Source organism: Syngnathus scovelli, chromosome 14, assembly GCF_024217435.2.
Source record: "Syngnathus scovelli strain Florida chromosome 14, RoL_Ssco_1.2, whole genome shotgun sequence".
Classification (NCBI taxonomy): domain Eukaryota; kingdom Metazoa; phylum Chordata; class Actinopteri; order Syngnathiformes; family Syngnathidae; genus Syngnathus; species Syngnathus scovelli.
The window spans coordinates 155,001-169,270 of record NC_090860.1 but is presented as its reverse complement, the minus strand read 5'-3'; the positions used below and the strand labels follow the sequence as shown (position 1 = coordinate 169,270).

Sequence of the window (14,270 nt, the reverse complement as noted above, 5' to 3'; positions counted from 1 at the left end):
TTTGGGAATCCCTCAGGGCAGCGATCTGCTGCTCGGCAGCCTGAGTCTGCAGCTGAAGGCGGTGGACGTGGCCGGCCCCAGGGATTTATCCAAAACACTAACCGCTCTGTCTTTCAGCTTGATCTCATCCATCTGGATGTACAAACGGGGAGCGCTCAGGCAGGCGGGCAAACTCATTTGCCAGAATTGTGACAAAAACAAAGAGAGCAACCGGCCAATTTTTATCTTGAATCGACTAGAACACCATTGCTGTGACAAAAGCGAAGCGAGCAACCGGACGTTTTCTTCTTGTGAAATAGAATAGAATAGAATGCCTTAGGTGTCATTGCACTGCAGGTATACAACGAAATTGGGAACATAGCCACGCACCGCGCATCTGATCAGTCCTACCAGTCGGCGGATCTCCCTCTCGCAGTCTCTCTTGGTTCGGCTCAGCTCCTCCCGATGCTGGTGATGAGCCGATCGGAGCTCGGCCGCTCGGGACTGCCAGGCCTGCTGGGCCGCTGCCAGGGCTTCTTCCGCGCCCCTGGTGGAGGCGACACCGCTCGGTCTCCCGACACCGCCGCGTCTCCTCCACTTCCGCCAGCAAAGCGCCCCCGCTCCTCACCTGAGCAGACATTGCGCCACATCGGGCCGTTGAGACCGCAACGGAGCGCCGCGACGCTTACTGGGGACAAGCTACACAATACGGTAGCGGCCGCATCGGAGCCCGACGTGGCGTGCGGAGAGTCAGACACGGATTGAGCGGATCACCTTGTCCATGGAGCCGTCCCTCAGGCTGAGGACCAAGGCATTCACTCGCTGGATCTCTCCATCTTTGATTTTGATCACTCTCATCAGCTCCATTTCATGCTGCCGCAGTAATGTCTCCCTGGTAACGGCTAACTCTTTCTGCTTCTCCTCATGGAGTTTGCTTTTGAGTTCCGTCATGGCGGCGGTGGCACGGTGGTGCTCCGCCCGCAGGTCCTGACTTCTCTCTCTCTCCAGACAGCTGACCTGACATGACTTAGACTTAGACAAACTTTATTGTCATCTTGTCTGCACATGGTGCATACAAAACGAAATTTCGTTGCACACGGCTTACAACAAAGTAGTGATATTGCAGTTGAATAGAAGTAACATATCCTATGAAAATATATATATACATATACTGTATATATATATTACAAATAAGTATAAAGTGCAGCAGTGCTAATTATGCAATAGTGCAAGTAGGCAAAACAGTATTCAAGAGTGTGCAGAGGAATGCTAAACCATGTATTAAACTTCTATTTAAAGGGTTTACACAAGTTCAGTAAAGTTGGTAGTGCGAGATAGTGCCAGATAGAGGTCCGTAGTGTCATAAAGTACAGTTCTGTGAATGTGTGATGCAGAGTTCAGTTTAGAGCTCAACAGTTCTAATGTTCAACAGTCTGATGACAGCAGGGAAAAAGCTGTTGCAGAACCTGGTGGACCTGCAGCGGATTGTGCGAAACCTCTTCCCAGAGGGCAGCAGGGAGAACAGTCCATGGTGGGGGTGTGATGGGTCATTGTTGATGTTACGGGCACGGGACATGCAGCGCTGAGATGAAATGTCCTGAATGGAGGGAAGAGGAGCCCCTATGATCCTCTCTGCTGTCCTCACCACTCTCCTCACGTTCTTCCAATCGGAGGCGGTGCAGCCTCCACACCACACAGAGAGTCAGCTTGTCAGAATGCTCTCTATGGTGCTCCTGTAGAACGTCCTCATGATGGGTGGGGGCAGGTGGGCTCTCCTCATCCTCCGCAGGAAGTACAAGCGCTTCTGTGCCCTCTTGATCAGTGCCGTAGTGTTCATAGTCCAGGTGAGGTCTTCTGTGATGTGGACCCCCAGGAATTTGGTGCTGCTGACCACCTCCACAGCTGAGCTGTTGATGATCAGTGGAGCGTGGTGAGGCTGGTTTTTCCTGAAGTCGACGATGATCTCCTTCATCTTCTCCACATTCAGGATCAGGCTGTTGTCTCTGCACCAGCCCACCAGCTGCTCCACCTCCTCTCTGTAGTCCAGGTCGTTGTTGTCTCTGATGAGCCCCACCACCGTTGTGTCGTCTGCGAACTTCACGATGTGATTGGTGGTGAACCTGGGGACGCAGTCGTGTGTCATCAGGGTGAACAGCAGGGGGCTCAGGACGCAGCCCTGAGGGGAGCCTGTGCTGAGGGTGATGACATCAGAGGTGTTCTGTCCGACCCGGACTGACTGAGGTCTGTTGGTGAGGAAGTCTAGCAGCCAGTTGCGAAGGGGGGTGTTGAAGCCCAGGTGTTCCAATTTTCCTACTAGATGCTGTGGGATGATGGTGTTAAACGCTGAGCTGAAGTCCAGGAACAGCATCCGAACATGGGTGTTCTTCTCCTCCAGGTGAGCCAGGCTCAGGTGAAGAACGGAGGAGATGGCGTCCTGAGTGGAGCGGTTTTGCCGGTCGGCAAACTGGAACGGGTCAAATAATGGGGGGAGTCTGGAAACGATGTGATCTTTAAGCAGCCTTTCGAAGCACTTCATCATGACCGGAGTCAGTGCAACAGGCCGGTAATCATTAAATGAGGTGATTTGAGGTTTCTTCGGCACCGGAATGATGGAGGCAGTCTTAAAGCACGCTGGCACTGTGGCTTGGCCCAGCGAGGTGTTAAAAATGTCTGTGATGACCTCAGCCAGCTGACTTGCACATTCCCTGAACACACGCCCAGGAATGTTGTCGGGGCCAGGGGCCTTACGGGGGTTGACTCTCCTCAGGGTCTTCAACACATCGGCGGAGTCAAGGCAGAGTACCTCCTCTTCCTGATGGGGGACAGTTTTAACTGCTGGAGTGCCGTTTAGTGCCTCGAACCTCCCAAAGAAGTTATTTAGACCATTTAGAAAGTCAGCATCAACTTCACCCACCGGGGGGGGGAGGGTGAGTTGTAGTCTGTAATCGCCCGTATGCCTTGCCACATACTCCTGGTGTTGTTGGCGTCGTGGAAACGATCCTGAATTTTTCGACTGTGGTCTCGCTTCGCTACCCTGATGGCACGGTTCAAGTTGGCTCTCGCTGTCCTCAGTGTCTCCTTGTCGCCAGACTTGAAGGCAGAGTTCCGCGCTCGTAGCGTTTGACGTACCTCCTCAGTCATCCAGGGTCGTTGGTTGCCCCGGGTGATGATATTCTTAGTGGTGCTGACGTCCTCGGTGCATTTGTTGACGTAGGCTGACACAGTCATGGCACACGCATGTCAAATCTACATCGGGGAAACTGGGAGGGAGGGAGGGAGGGCGGGCGGGAGGGAGGGAGGCAAGCAGGGAGGCAGGCAGGCAGGGAGGCAGGCAGGGAGGCAGGCAGGGAGGCAGGCAGGGAGGCAGGCAGGGAAGCAGGCAGGGAGGAAGGCAGTGTCTGTCTGTTGAGGTTTTCACCTTGTTCTTCTCCTGCTGAAGTTCTAACTGGACGTCCATCAGTTTGGCTCTCAGCTCGTCATTGGCGGCCTGAAAGGCGTCCGTTCGCTCCGCCTTGACCCGCCCTGCCGGAGCTCGTTTGGACATCTCTTACTCGAGTCTCGCCCAGTCGTCAGTCAGAGATCACAACCCTAACCCAGGTCTCAAGTCAAGATTTGGCAAAATACAATTTCAGCAAATCCAATTTTGCCAGGCAACAAAAAGAGATTAAATAAACTAAATAAGTCTTCTTCCCATTAAATAAATCAGAAAAGTCTGTCTTGCAACCAGTCCTCTTCAAACAAGTAAAGTCTGCCCGTTTTGTGCCGTAGATTTTGTGTCTATGCCTAGTATTTATACAAAATCATAATTTAAACGACTTCATTCCTTCATTCACTTTGGAAATTTGGAATTGCAGCAAATCGAATTTTGCCAGGGAACAAAAATAGATCAATTAAACTAAATAGTGTCTTCTTCCCATTAAATAAATTAAAAAAGTCTGTCTTGTAACCAGTCCTTTTCAAACAAGTAAAGTCTGCCCATTTTGTGCCGTAGATTTTGTGTTTATGCCTAGTATTTATACAAAATCATAATTTAAAGGATTTCATTCCTTCATTCACTTTGGAAATTTGGAATTGCAGCACATCAAATTTTGCCTGGGAAGAAAAGTAGATTAAATAAATTTAATAAGTCTTACTACTTCCCAATAAATAAATTAAATACGTCTTACTTGTTCCCACTCCTTTTCAAAAAAGTAGTTTAAAACGAGGGCCCTTCACTCAACCTTTAACCTCAACACCGCACGTCACATTGTGTTGTATCTGTGAATGTTGGTTGTGGCCAAATGATAGTTTTCTTTCATTCGTTTAGGTTCCAAGAAAACTTGATGTAACTCTACTTTTAACTGCCGTTTCAGATAAGCGGGTATTGCTTCGCAGTCATGTGCCGCGGATATGACGTAATTGGCGGAACTTCCACCAAAATTCAAATCTGTTGGCGCGATGGCCGTGAGCCACTGAGCAACGACGAATATCAACAGAAACATCTTTATTTTCTGCTTGCAACTTGACCGTCTACAGCGTACACGGTAAGTAACACTCATTGTGTTGAAAGAGATTTACGTTTGTAATAGCAACGTGTAGCTGAGGCGCTAGCAGAAGTGTAACCGCGTTGCGTTGTACGTGTGAATATTCGTCCAGGCGAAATGTTAATGTTTAATTTCATTCCTTTAGGTTCCACGGTGTTTGTTGGCTGCAAATTTTCCACTGCAAGAAGAGGCTCGTATCATTGACCAGGAGCGAGCTACAATGGTGAGTAGCCATAACATTTATGTTAAACACTTCCTATTTCATGTCTAACAGTACTTGATTTAACAAATAACCATACATAAATACAGTGTGGGCACTGAAGTTAACATATGTGATTATACTGCCTAATCTGTCACCGAGTATATTGTTGCAAAGTAATATAAGATCCAAAGTTGTAATTCAGAATAGTTTTCAAAAGAAGGCCATTAGAATTATATACAAGTCTGATTACCCTGAACATAACAACAAGCTATTAATTAAATCACAAATTCTTCAATTCAAAGATTTGGTAGATTATCAGACAAATAATGTCTAACAGTTGGGGCCCGGCCGGGCATAGCCGGAAATGGAAACGTGGGTCCCCCTTCCCATGGGCTCACCACCTGTGGGAGGGGCCGAAGGGGTCGGGTGCAATGTGAGCTGGGCGGCAGCCAAAGGCGGGGACCTTGGCGGTCTGATCCCCGGCTGCAGAAGCTAGCTCTTGGGACATGGAATGTCACCTCTCTGGCTGGAAAGGAGCCCGAGCTGGTGTGTGAGGCAGAAAGATTCCGACTAGATATAGTCGGACTAGCCTCCACACACAGTTTGGGTTCCGGTACAAGCCCTCTCGAGAGGGGCTGGACGCTCTTCCACTCTGGAGTTGCCCACGGTGAGAGGCGTCGAGCAGGTGTGGGTATACTTATTGCCCCCCGGCTGGGCGCCTGCACATTGGGGTTCATCCCGGTGAACGAGAGGGTAGCCTCCCTCCGCCTTCGGGTGGGGGGACGGGTCCTGACTGTTGTTTGTGTCTATGCACCAAACAGCAGCTCAGAGTACCCACCCTTCTTGGGGTCCCTGGAGGAAGTGCTGGAGAGCGCTCCTTCTGGGGACTCTATCGTTCTACTGGGTGACTTCAATGCTCACGTGGGCAATGACAGTGAGACCTGGAAGGGCGTGATTGGGAGGAACGGCCCCCCTGATCTGAACCCGAGCGGTGTTCTATTGTTGGACTTCTGTGCTCGACACGGATTTTCAATAATGAACACCATGTTCAAACATAAGGGTGTCCATGTGTGCACTTGGCACCAGGACACCCTAGGCCGCAGTTCGATGATCGACTTTGTAGTCGTGTCATCGGATTTGCGGCCGCATGTTTTGGACACTCGGGTGAAGAGAGGGGCGGAGCTGTCAACTGATCACCACCTGGTGGTGGGTTGGCTCCGATGGTGGGGGAAGATGCCGGTCCGACCTGGCAGACCCAAACGCTCTGTGAGGGTCTGCTGGGAACGTCTGGCAGAATCTCCTGTCAGGATGAGCTTCAACTCCCACCTCCGGCAGAGCTTTTCCCACGTCCCGGGGGAGGCGGGGGACATTGAGTCTGAGTGGACCATGTTCCGCGCCTCCATTGTTGAGGCGGCCGACCGGAGCTGTGGCCGTAAGGTCGTTGGTGCCTGTCGTGGCGGCAACCCCCGAACCCGCTGGTGGACACCGGCGGTAAGGGATGCCGTCAAGCTGAAGAAGGAGTCCTATCGGGCCGTTTTGGCCTGCGGGACTCCGGAGGCAGCTGACAGGTACCGGATGGCCAAGCGGAACGCGGCTTCGGCGGTTGCTGAGGCAAAAACCCGGGCGTGGGAGGAGTTCGGTGAGGCCATGGAGAATGACTTTCGGAAGGCTTCGAGGAAATTCTGGTCCACCATCCGGCGTCTCAGGAGGGGGAAGCAGTGCAACGTCAACACTGTTTACAGTGGGGATGGCGTGCTGCTGACCTCGACTCGGGACGTCGTGAGTCGGTGGGGAGAATACTTCGAAGACCTCCTCAATTCCACCTACACGCCTTCCATTGAGGAAGCAGGGCCTAGAGACTCTGAGGCGGATTCTCCAATCTCTGGGGTCGAAGTCACTGAGGTAGTTAAAAAACTCCTCGGTGGCAAGGCCCCGGGGGTGGATGAGATCCGGCCAGAGTTCTTAAAGGCTCTGGATGTTGTGGGGCTGTCATGGCTGACACGCCTCTACAACGTTGCGTGGACATCGGGGACAGTGCCTCTGGATTGGCAGACTGGGGTGGTGGTTCCCCTCTTTAAGAAGGGGGACCGGAGGGTGTGTTCCAATTACAGGGGAATCACACTCCTCAGCCTCCCTGGTAAGGTCTATTCAGGGGTGCTGGAGAGGAGGGTCCGTCGGGAGGTCGAACCTCGGATTCAGGAGGAGCAGTGTTGCTTTCGTCCTGGCCGTGGAACAGTGGACCAGCTCTACACCCTCGGCAGGATCCTCGAGGGTGCATGGGAGTTTGCCCAACCAGTCCACATGTGTTTTGTGGACTTGGAGAAGGCGTTCGACCGTGTCCCTCGGGAGGTTCTGTGGAGGGTGCTTCGGGAGTACGGGGTGCCGAGCCAACTGATAAGGGCGGTTCGGTCCCTGTATCACCGATGCCAGAGTCTGGTCCGCATTTCCGGCAGTAAGTCGGCTTCGTTCCCAGTGAGGGTTGGACTCCGCCAAGGCTGCCCTTTGTCACCGATTCTGTTCATAATTTTTATGGACAGAATTTCTAGGCGCAGCCGAGGCGTTGAGGGGGTCCGGTTTGGGGACCTCAGCATCGCGTCTCTGCTTTTTGCAGATGACGTGGTGCTGTTGGCTTCTTCAGGCCGTGATCTCCAGCTCTCGCTGGAACGGTTCGCAGCCGAGTGTGAAGCGGTCGGGATGAGGGTTAGGGTTAGGGGTTAGGGTTAGGGGTTAGGGTTAGGGGTTAGGGTTAGGGGGTTAGGGTTAGGGTTAGGGTTAGGGTTAGGTTTATAAGGTTATCTCGCTACACATTCCCCAAAGGGTCCGCCGACCCAGTTGGTTAGATAGAAGGCAGCGGAAGGCACAGGCCGGCGCATGTCTCCTTCAGTAAACCTCGCCGTACCGGAGTCGCATAAATTCTGGAATGGGTACGAAGGACGGCGAAGTGAGAATGCACCTCAACCAGAACCTCCCCCGAGTAGCTGAGGCGCTACCCAGGTCTTCGGCCAGCAAGATGGAAAAATAGTGAAAAGTGAGAGAAGAAAGCAACCTAAAGTCCTACCCTTGGATTATATTATGTCTATTAACTTTGAAGTATTTTTGACCTAATATCTTGTTTTTATATTCAACCAACAGCTTTCTTTAGAAGGGATCCCATTAAGTCGTCTTTGTTGTGGGTAATTTGAGCGTCAGAATTTCGTAGACACGTCATCAGTAGTGGACCTTGGGGTCACAGAGTGTTTCGGCCATTATCACCAGACACCCTCGCCCAAGGGAGGCCCCGCCGGGGTTGATCGAGCCCCGGTGTGTGTCTACCTAGTCAATTAAAATTACAGTTATTTGTCAAGTCAACTGCCCAGCTTTAACGCAGACAGAAAAGATCAATAGGTCAGTCTTTGTCTCTTTTAATTTATTGATTCATTGAATTTAAACCATCATTACGTATGTTTGTACTTAACTCAATGTTATATTATTTCATTTAAGTTTCTGGCCAAGTTTATCAGCATAATTGGAGGTCTGCCTGTAGTCCAATTGTGATGAAAACCCTTTAAACCATTATATCCACGCAATTAATATTATTTTATCAAAAGGACTGTGTTTGTATCAGCCGTTTATCTGACATTTATCAACCAGAAATATCTTACCTTAGGAGATTGTCATTCCCAGCGCCACTTTCTTGGTTCACGGTGTCACTGTCAATGGCAAATTCCCATGAGCCTCTGCGAAGTGTCACGGCAGCTCGTCAACCAATCCCGTCCCTAAACCTATCTAACAATGTGATAAGCACTAAATAAAGTTACCGTATTTGCCGGTGTACAGGTCGACTCGGTGTATAAGTCGACCCCCTAAAATTCGAGGGAAATTTACGATTTTATGATATATCCTTTGTATAAGTCGAGCTCAATTGTTGCATTATATTAAACTTCAAAATACAATATGCGAAATTTATTGACGAAATGTGTTCAAATTCTGGGAGGCCGTGCGCATGCTGCTGTTTATAAGCACCGCGGAGGAGATCGCGGCCGGCGAGCTCGCGCACGCCGCCCGGCACCAACGGGAGGCCGGAAATAGCTCCAAGCCAAGCGGATCGGCACTTTATAAGCACCGCGGAGGTGGTCGCGGCGCCTCATTCGACTTCCAGCGGCCGGCGAGCTCGCGCACCCGCCCGGCATATCCGGGAGGCCGTGCGCACGAGCCAAGTGGCCGAAAATAGCCCCCCGCCGAGCGGATCGGCTGTTTATAAGCACCGCGGAGGTGGTCGCGGCGCCTCATTCGACTTCCAGCGGCCGGCGAGCTCGCGCACCCGCCCGGCACATCCGGGAGGCCGTGCGCACGAGCCAAGTGGCCGAAAATAGCCCCAGCCGAGCGGATCGGCTGTTTATAAGCACCGCGGAGGTGGTCGCGGCACCTCATTCGACTTCCAGCGGCCGGCGAGCTCGCGCACCCGCCCGGCACATCCGGGAGGCCGCGCGCACGAGCCAACTGGCCGAAAATAGCCCCCGCCGAGCGGATCGGCTGTTTATAAGCACCGCGGAGGTGGTCGCGGCGCCTCATTCGACTTCAAGCGGCCGGCGAGCTCGCGCACCCGCCCGGCACATCCGGGAGGCCGTGCGCACGAGCCAAGTGGCCGAAAATAGCCCCCGCCGAGCGGATCGGCTGTTTATAAGCACCGCGGAGGTGGTCGCGGCGCCTCATTCGACTTCCAGCGGCCGGCGAGCTCGCGCACCCGCCCGGCACATCCGGGAGGCCGTGCGCACGAGCCAAGTGGCCGAAAATAGCCCCCGCCGAGCGGATCGGCTGTTTATAAGCACCGCGGAGGTGGTCGCGGCGCCTCATTCGACTTCAAGCGGCCGGCGAGCTCGCGCACCCGCCCGGCACATCCGGGAGCCCGTGCGCACGAGCCAAGTGGCCGAAAATAGCCCCCGCCGAGCGGATCGGCTGTTTATAAGCACCGCGGAGGTGGTCGCGGCGCCTCATTCGACTTCCAGCGGCCGGCGAGCCTGCGCACCCGCCCGGCACATCCGGGAGGCCGTGCGCACGAGCCAAGTGGCCGAAAATAGCCCCCGCCGAGCGGATCGGCTGTTTATAAGCACCGCGGAGGTGGTCGCGGCGCCTCATTCGACTTCCAGCGGCCGGCGAGCTCGCGCACCCGCCCGGCACATCCGGGAGGCCGTGCGCACGAGCCAAGTGGCCGAAAATAGCCCCCGCCGAGCGGATCGGCTGTTTATAAGCACCGCGGAGGTGGTCGCGGCGCCTCATTCGACTTCAAGCGGCCGGCGAGCTCGCGCACCCGCCCGGCACATCCGGGAGGCCGTGCGCACGAGCCAAGTGGCCGAAAATAGCCCCCGCCGAGCGGATCGGCTGTTTATAAGCACCGCGGAGGTGGTCGCGGCGCCTCATTCGACTTCCAGCGGCCAGCGAGCTCGCGCACCCGCCCGGCACATCCGGGAGGCCGTGCGCACGAGCCAAGTGGCCGAAAATAGCCCCCGCCGAGCGGATCGGCTGTTTATAAGCACCGCGGAGGTGGTCGCGGCGCCTCATTCGACTTCAAGCGGCCGGCGAGCTCGCGCACCCGCCCGGCACATCCGGGAGGCCGTGCGCACGAGCCAAGTGGCCGAAAATAGCCCCCGCCGAGCGGATCGGCTGTTTATAAGCACCGCGGAGGTGGTCGCGGCGCCTCATTCGACTTCCAGCGGCCGGCGAGCCCGCGCACCCGCCTGGCACATCCGGGAGGCCGTGCGCACGAGCCAAGTGGCCGAAAATAGCCCCCGCCGAGCGGATCGGCTGTTTATAAGCACCGCGGGGGTAGTTGCGGCGCCTCATTCGACTTCCAGCGGCCGGCGAGCTCGCGCACCCGCCCGGCACATCCGGGAGGCCGTGCGCACGAGCCAAGTGGCCGAAAATAGCCCCCGCCGAGCGGATCGGCTGTTTATAAGCACCGCGGAGGTGGTCGCGGCGCCTCATTCGACTTCCAGCGGCCAGCGAGCTCGCGCACCCGCCCGGCACATCCGGGAGGCCGTGCGCACGAGCCAAGTGGCCGAAAATAGCCCCCGCCGAGCGGATCGGCTGTTTATAAGCACCGCGGAGGTGGTCGCGGCGCCTCATTCGACTTCAAGCGGCCGGCGAGCTCGCGCACCCGCCCGGCACATCCGGGAGGCCGTGCGCACGAGCCAAGTGGCCGAAAATAGCCCCCGCCGAGCGGATCGGCTGTTTATAAGCACCGCGGAGGTGGTCGCGGCGCCTCATTCGACTTCCAGCGGCCGGCGAGCCTGCGCACCCGCCCGGCACATCCGGGAGGCCGTGCGCACGAGCCAAGTGGCCGAAAATAGCCCCCGCCGAGCGGATCGGCTGTTTATAAGCACCGCGGAGGTGGTCGCGGCGCCTCATTCGACTTCCAGCGGCCGGCGAGCTCGCGCACCCGCCCGGCACATCCGGGAGGCCGTGCGCACGAGCCAAGTGGCCGAAAATAGCCCCCGCCGAGCGGATCGGCTGTTTATAAGCACCGCGGAGGTGGTCGCGGCGCCTCATTCGACTTCAAGCGGCCGGCGAGCTCGCGCACCCGCCCGGCACATCCGGGAGGCCGTGCGCACGAGCCAAGTGGCCGAAAATAGCCCCCGCCGAGCGGATAGGCTGTTTATAAGCACCGCGGAGGTGGTCGCGGCGCCTCATTCGACTTCCAGCGGCCAGCGAGCTCGCGCACCCGCCCGGCACATCCGGGAGGCCGTGCGCACGAGCCAAGTGGCCGAAAATAGCCCCCGCCGAGCGGATCGGCTGTTTATAAGCACCGCGGAGGTGGTCGCGGCGCCTCATTCGACTTCAAGCGGCCGGCGAGCTCGCGCACCCGCCCGGCACATCCGGGAGGCCGTGCGCACGAGCCAAGTGGCCGAAAATAGCCCCCGCCGAGCGGATCGGCTGTTTATAAGCACCGCGGAGGTGGTCGCGGCGCCTCATTCGACTTCCAGCGGCCGGCGAGCCCGCGCACCCGCCTGGCACATCCGGGAGGCCGTGCGCACGAGCCAAGTGGCCGAAAATAGCCCCCGCCGAGCGGATCGGCTGTTTATAAGCACCGCGGGGGTAGTTGCGGCGCCTCATTCGACTTCCAGCGGCCGGCGAGCTCGCGCACCCGCCCGGCACATCCGGGAGGCCGTGCGCACGAGCCAAGTGGCCGAAAATAGCCCCCGCCGAGCGGATCGGCTGTTTATAAGCACCGCGGAGGTGGTCGCGGCGCCTCATTCGACTTCCAGCGGCCGGCGAGCCTGCGCACCCGCCCGGCACATCCGGGAGGCCGTGCGCACGAGCCAAGTGGCCGAAAATAGCCCCCGCCGAGCGGATCGGCTGTTTATAAGCACCGCGGAGGTGGTCGCGGCGCCTCATTCGACTTCCAGCGGCCGGGGAGCTCGCGCACCCGCCCGGCACATCCGGGAGGCCGTGCGCACGAGCCAAGTGGCCGAAAATAGCCCCCGCCGAGCGGATCGGCTGTTTATAAGCACCGCGGAGGTGGTCGCGGCGCCTCATTCGACTTCAAGCGGCCGGCGAGCTCGCGCACCCGCCCGGCACATCCGGGAGGCCGTGCGCACGAGCCAAGTGGCCGAAAATAGCCCCCGCCGAGCGGATCGGCTGTTTATAAGCACCGCGGAGGTGGTCGCGGCGCCTCATTCGACTTCCAGCGGCCGGCGAGCTCGCGCACCCGCCCGGCACATCCGGGAGGCTGTGCGCACGAGCCAAGTGGCCGAAAATAGCCCCCGCCGAGCGGATCGGCTGTTTATAAGCACCGCGGAGGTGGTCGCGGCGCCTCATTCGACTTCCAGCGGCCGGCGAGATCGCGCACCCGCCCGGCACATCCGGGAGGCCGTGCGCACGAGCCAAGTGGCCGAAAATAGCCCCCGCCGAGCGGATCGGCTGTTTATAAGCACCGCGGAGGTGGTCGCGGCGCCTCATTCGACTTCCAGCGGCCGGCGAGCTCGCGCACCCGCCCGGCACATCCGGGAGGCCGTGCGCACGAGCCAAGTGGCCGAAAATAGCCCCCGCCGAGCGGATCGGCTGTTTATAAGCACCGCGGAGGTGGTCGCGGCGCCTCATTCGACTTCCAGCGGCCGGCGAGCTCGCGCACCCGCCCGGCACATCCGGGAGGCCGTGCGCACGAGCCAAGTGGCCGAAAATAGCCCCCGCCGAGCGGATCGGCTGTTTATAAGCACCGCGGAGGTGGTCGCGGCGCCTCATTCGACTTCCAGCGGCCGGCGAGCTCGCGCACCCGCCCGGCACATCCGGGAGGCCGTGCGCACGAGCCAAGTGGCCGAAAATAGCCCCCGCCGAGCGGATCGGCTGTTTATAAGCACCGCGGAGGTGGTCGCGGCGCCTCATTCGACTTCAAGCGGCCGGCGAGCTCGCGCACCCGCCCGGCACATCCGGGAGGCCGTGCGCACGAGCCAAGTGGCCGAAAATAGCCCCCGCCGAGCGGATCGGCTGTTTATAAGCACCGCGGAGGTGGTCGCGGCGCCTCATTCGACTTCCAGCGGCCGGCGAGCCTGCGCACCCGCCCGGCACATCCGGGAGGCCGTGCGCACGAGCCAAGTGGCCGAAAATAGCCCCCGCCGAGCGGATCGGCTGTTTATAAGCACCGCGGAGGTGGTCGCGGCGCCTCATTCGACTTCCAGCGGCCGGCGAGCTCGCGCACCCGCCCGGCACATCCGGGAGGCCGTGCGCACGAGCCAAGTGGCCGAAAATAGCCCCCGCCGAGCGGATCGGCTGTTTATAAGCACCGCGGAGGTGGTCGCGGCGCCTCATTCGACTTCAAGCGGCCGGCGAGCTCGCGCACCCGCCCGGCACATCCGGGAGGCCGTGCGCACGAGCCAAGTGGCCGAAAATAGCCCCCGCCGAGCGGATCGGCTGTTTATAAGCACCGCGGAGGTGGTCGCGGCGCCTCATTCGACTTCCAGCGGCCAGCGAGCTCGCGCACCCGCCCGGCACATCCGGGAGGCCGTGCGCACGAGCCAAGTGGCCGAAAATAGCCCCCGCCGAGCGGATCGGCTGTTTATAAGCACCGCGGAGGTGGTCGCGGCGCCTCATTCGACTTTAAGCGGCCGGCGAGCTCGCGCACTCGCCCGGCACATCCGGGAGGCCGTGCGCACGAGCCAAGTGGCCGAAAATAGCCCCCGCCGAGCGGATCGGCTGTTTATAAGCACCGCGGAGGTGGTCGCGGCGCCTCATTCGACTTCCAGCGGCCGGCGAGCCCGCGCACCCGCCTGGCACATCCGGGAGGCCGTGCGCACGAGCCAAGTGGCCGAAAATAGCCCCCGCCGAGCGGATCGGCTGTTTATAAGCACCGCGGGGGTAGTTGCGGCGCCTCATTCGACTTCCAGCGGCCGGCGAGCTCGCGCACCCGCCCGGCACATCCGGGAGGCCATGCGCACGAGCCAAGTGGCCGAAAATAGCCCCCGCCGAGCGGATCGGCTGTTTATAAGCACCGCGGAGGTGGTCGCGGCGCCTCATTCGACTTCCAGCGGCCGGCGAGCCTGCGCACCCGCCCGGCACATCCGGGAGGCCGTGCGCACGAGCCAAGTGGCCGAAAA

At 58.1% G+C, this 14,270-nt stretch overlaps 1 protein-coding gene across 1 annotated transcript; it reads right to left on the bottom strand.

Annotated features, from left to right (window-relative positions):
• Window positions 1-713: 713 nt before the first annotated feature.
• Window positions 714-3,560, bottom strand: LOC137840926 (janus kinase and microtubule-interacting protein 3-like). The gene is made up of 2 exons (XM_068653008.1): window positions 3,398-3,560; window positions 714-996 (listed from the first exon to the last, which is right to left on the bottom strand). Exons 1-2 carry the CDS (start codon window positions 3,521-3,523, stop codon window positions 730-732), a joined length of 393 nt encoding a protein of 130 aa, XP_068509109.1. The 5' UTR covers window positions 3,524-3,560; the 3' UTR covers window positions 714-729.
• Between the last annotated feature and the right edge of the window lie 10,710 nt (window positions 3,561-14,270).

Excerpts from the sequence above, each read along its gene's own strand:
- LOC137840926 (XM_068653008.1), bottom strand. The coding sequence starts at position 3,523 with ATGTCCAAACGAGCTCCGGCAGGGCGGGTCAAGGCGGAGCGAACGGAC. Across the intron at positions 997-3,397 it reads TTCAGCAGGAGAAGAACAAG|GTCAGCTGTCTGGAGAGAGA; the intron begins GTGAAAACCTCA and ends AAGTCATGTCAG.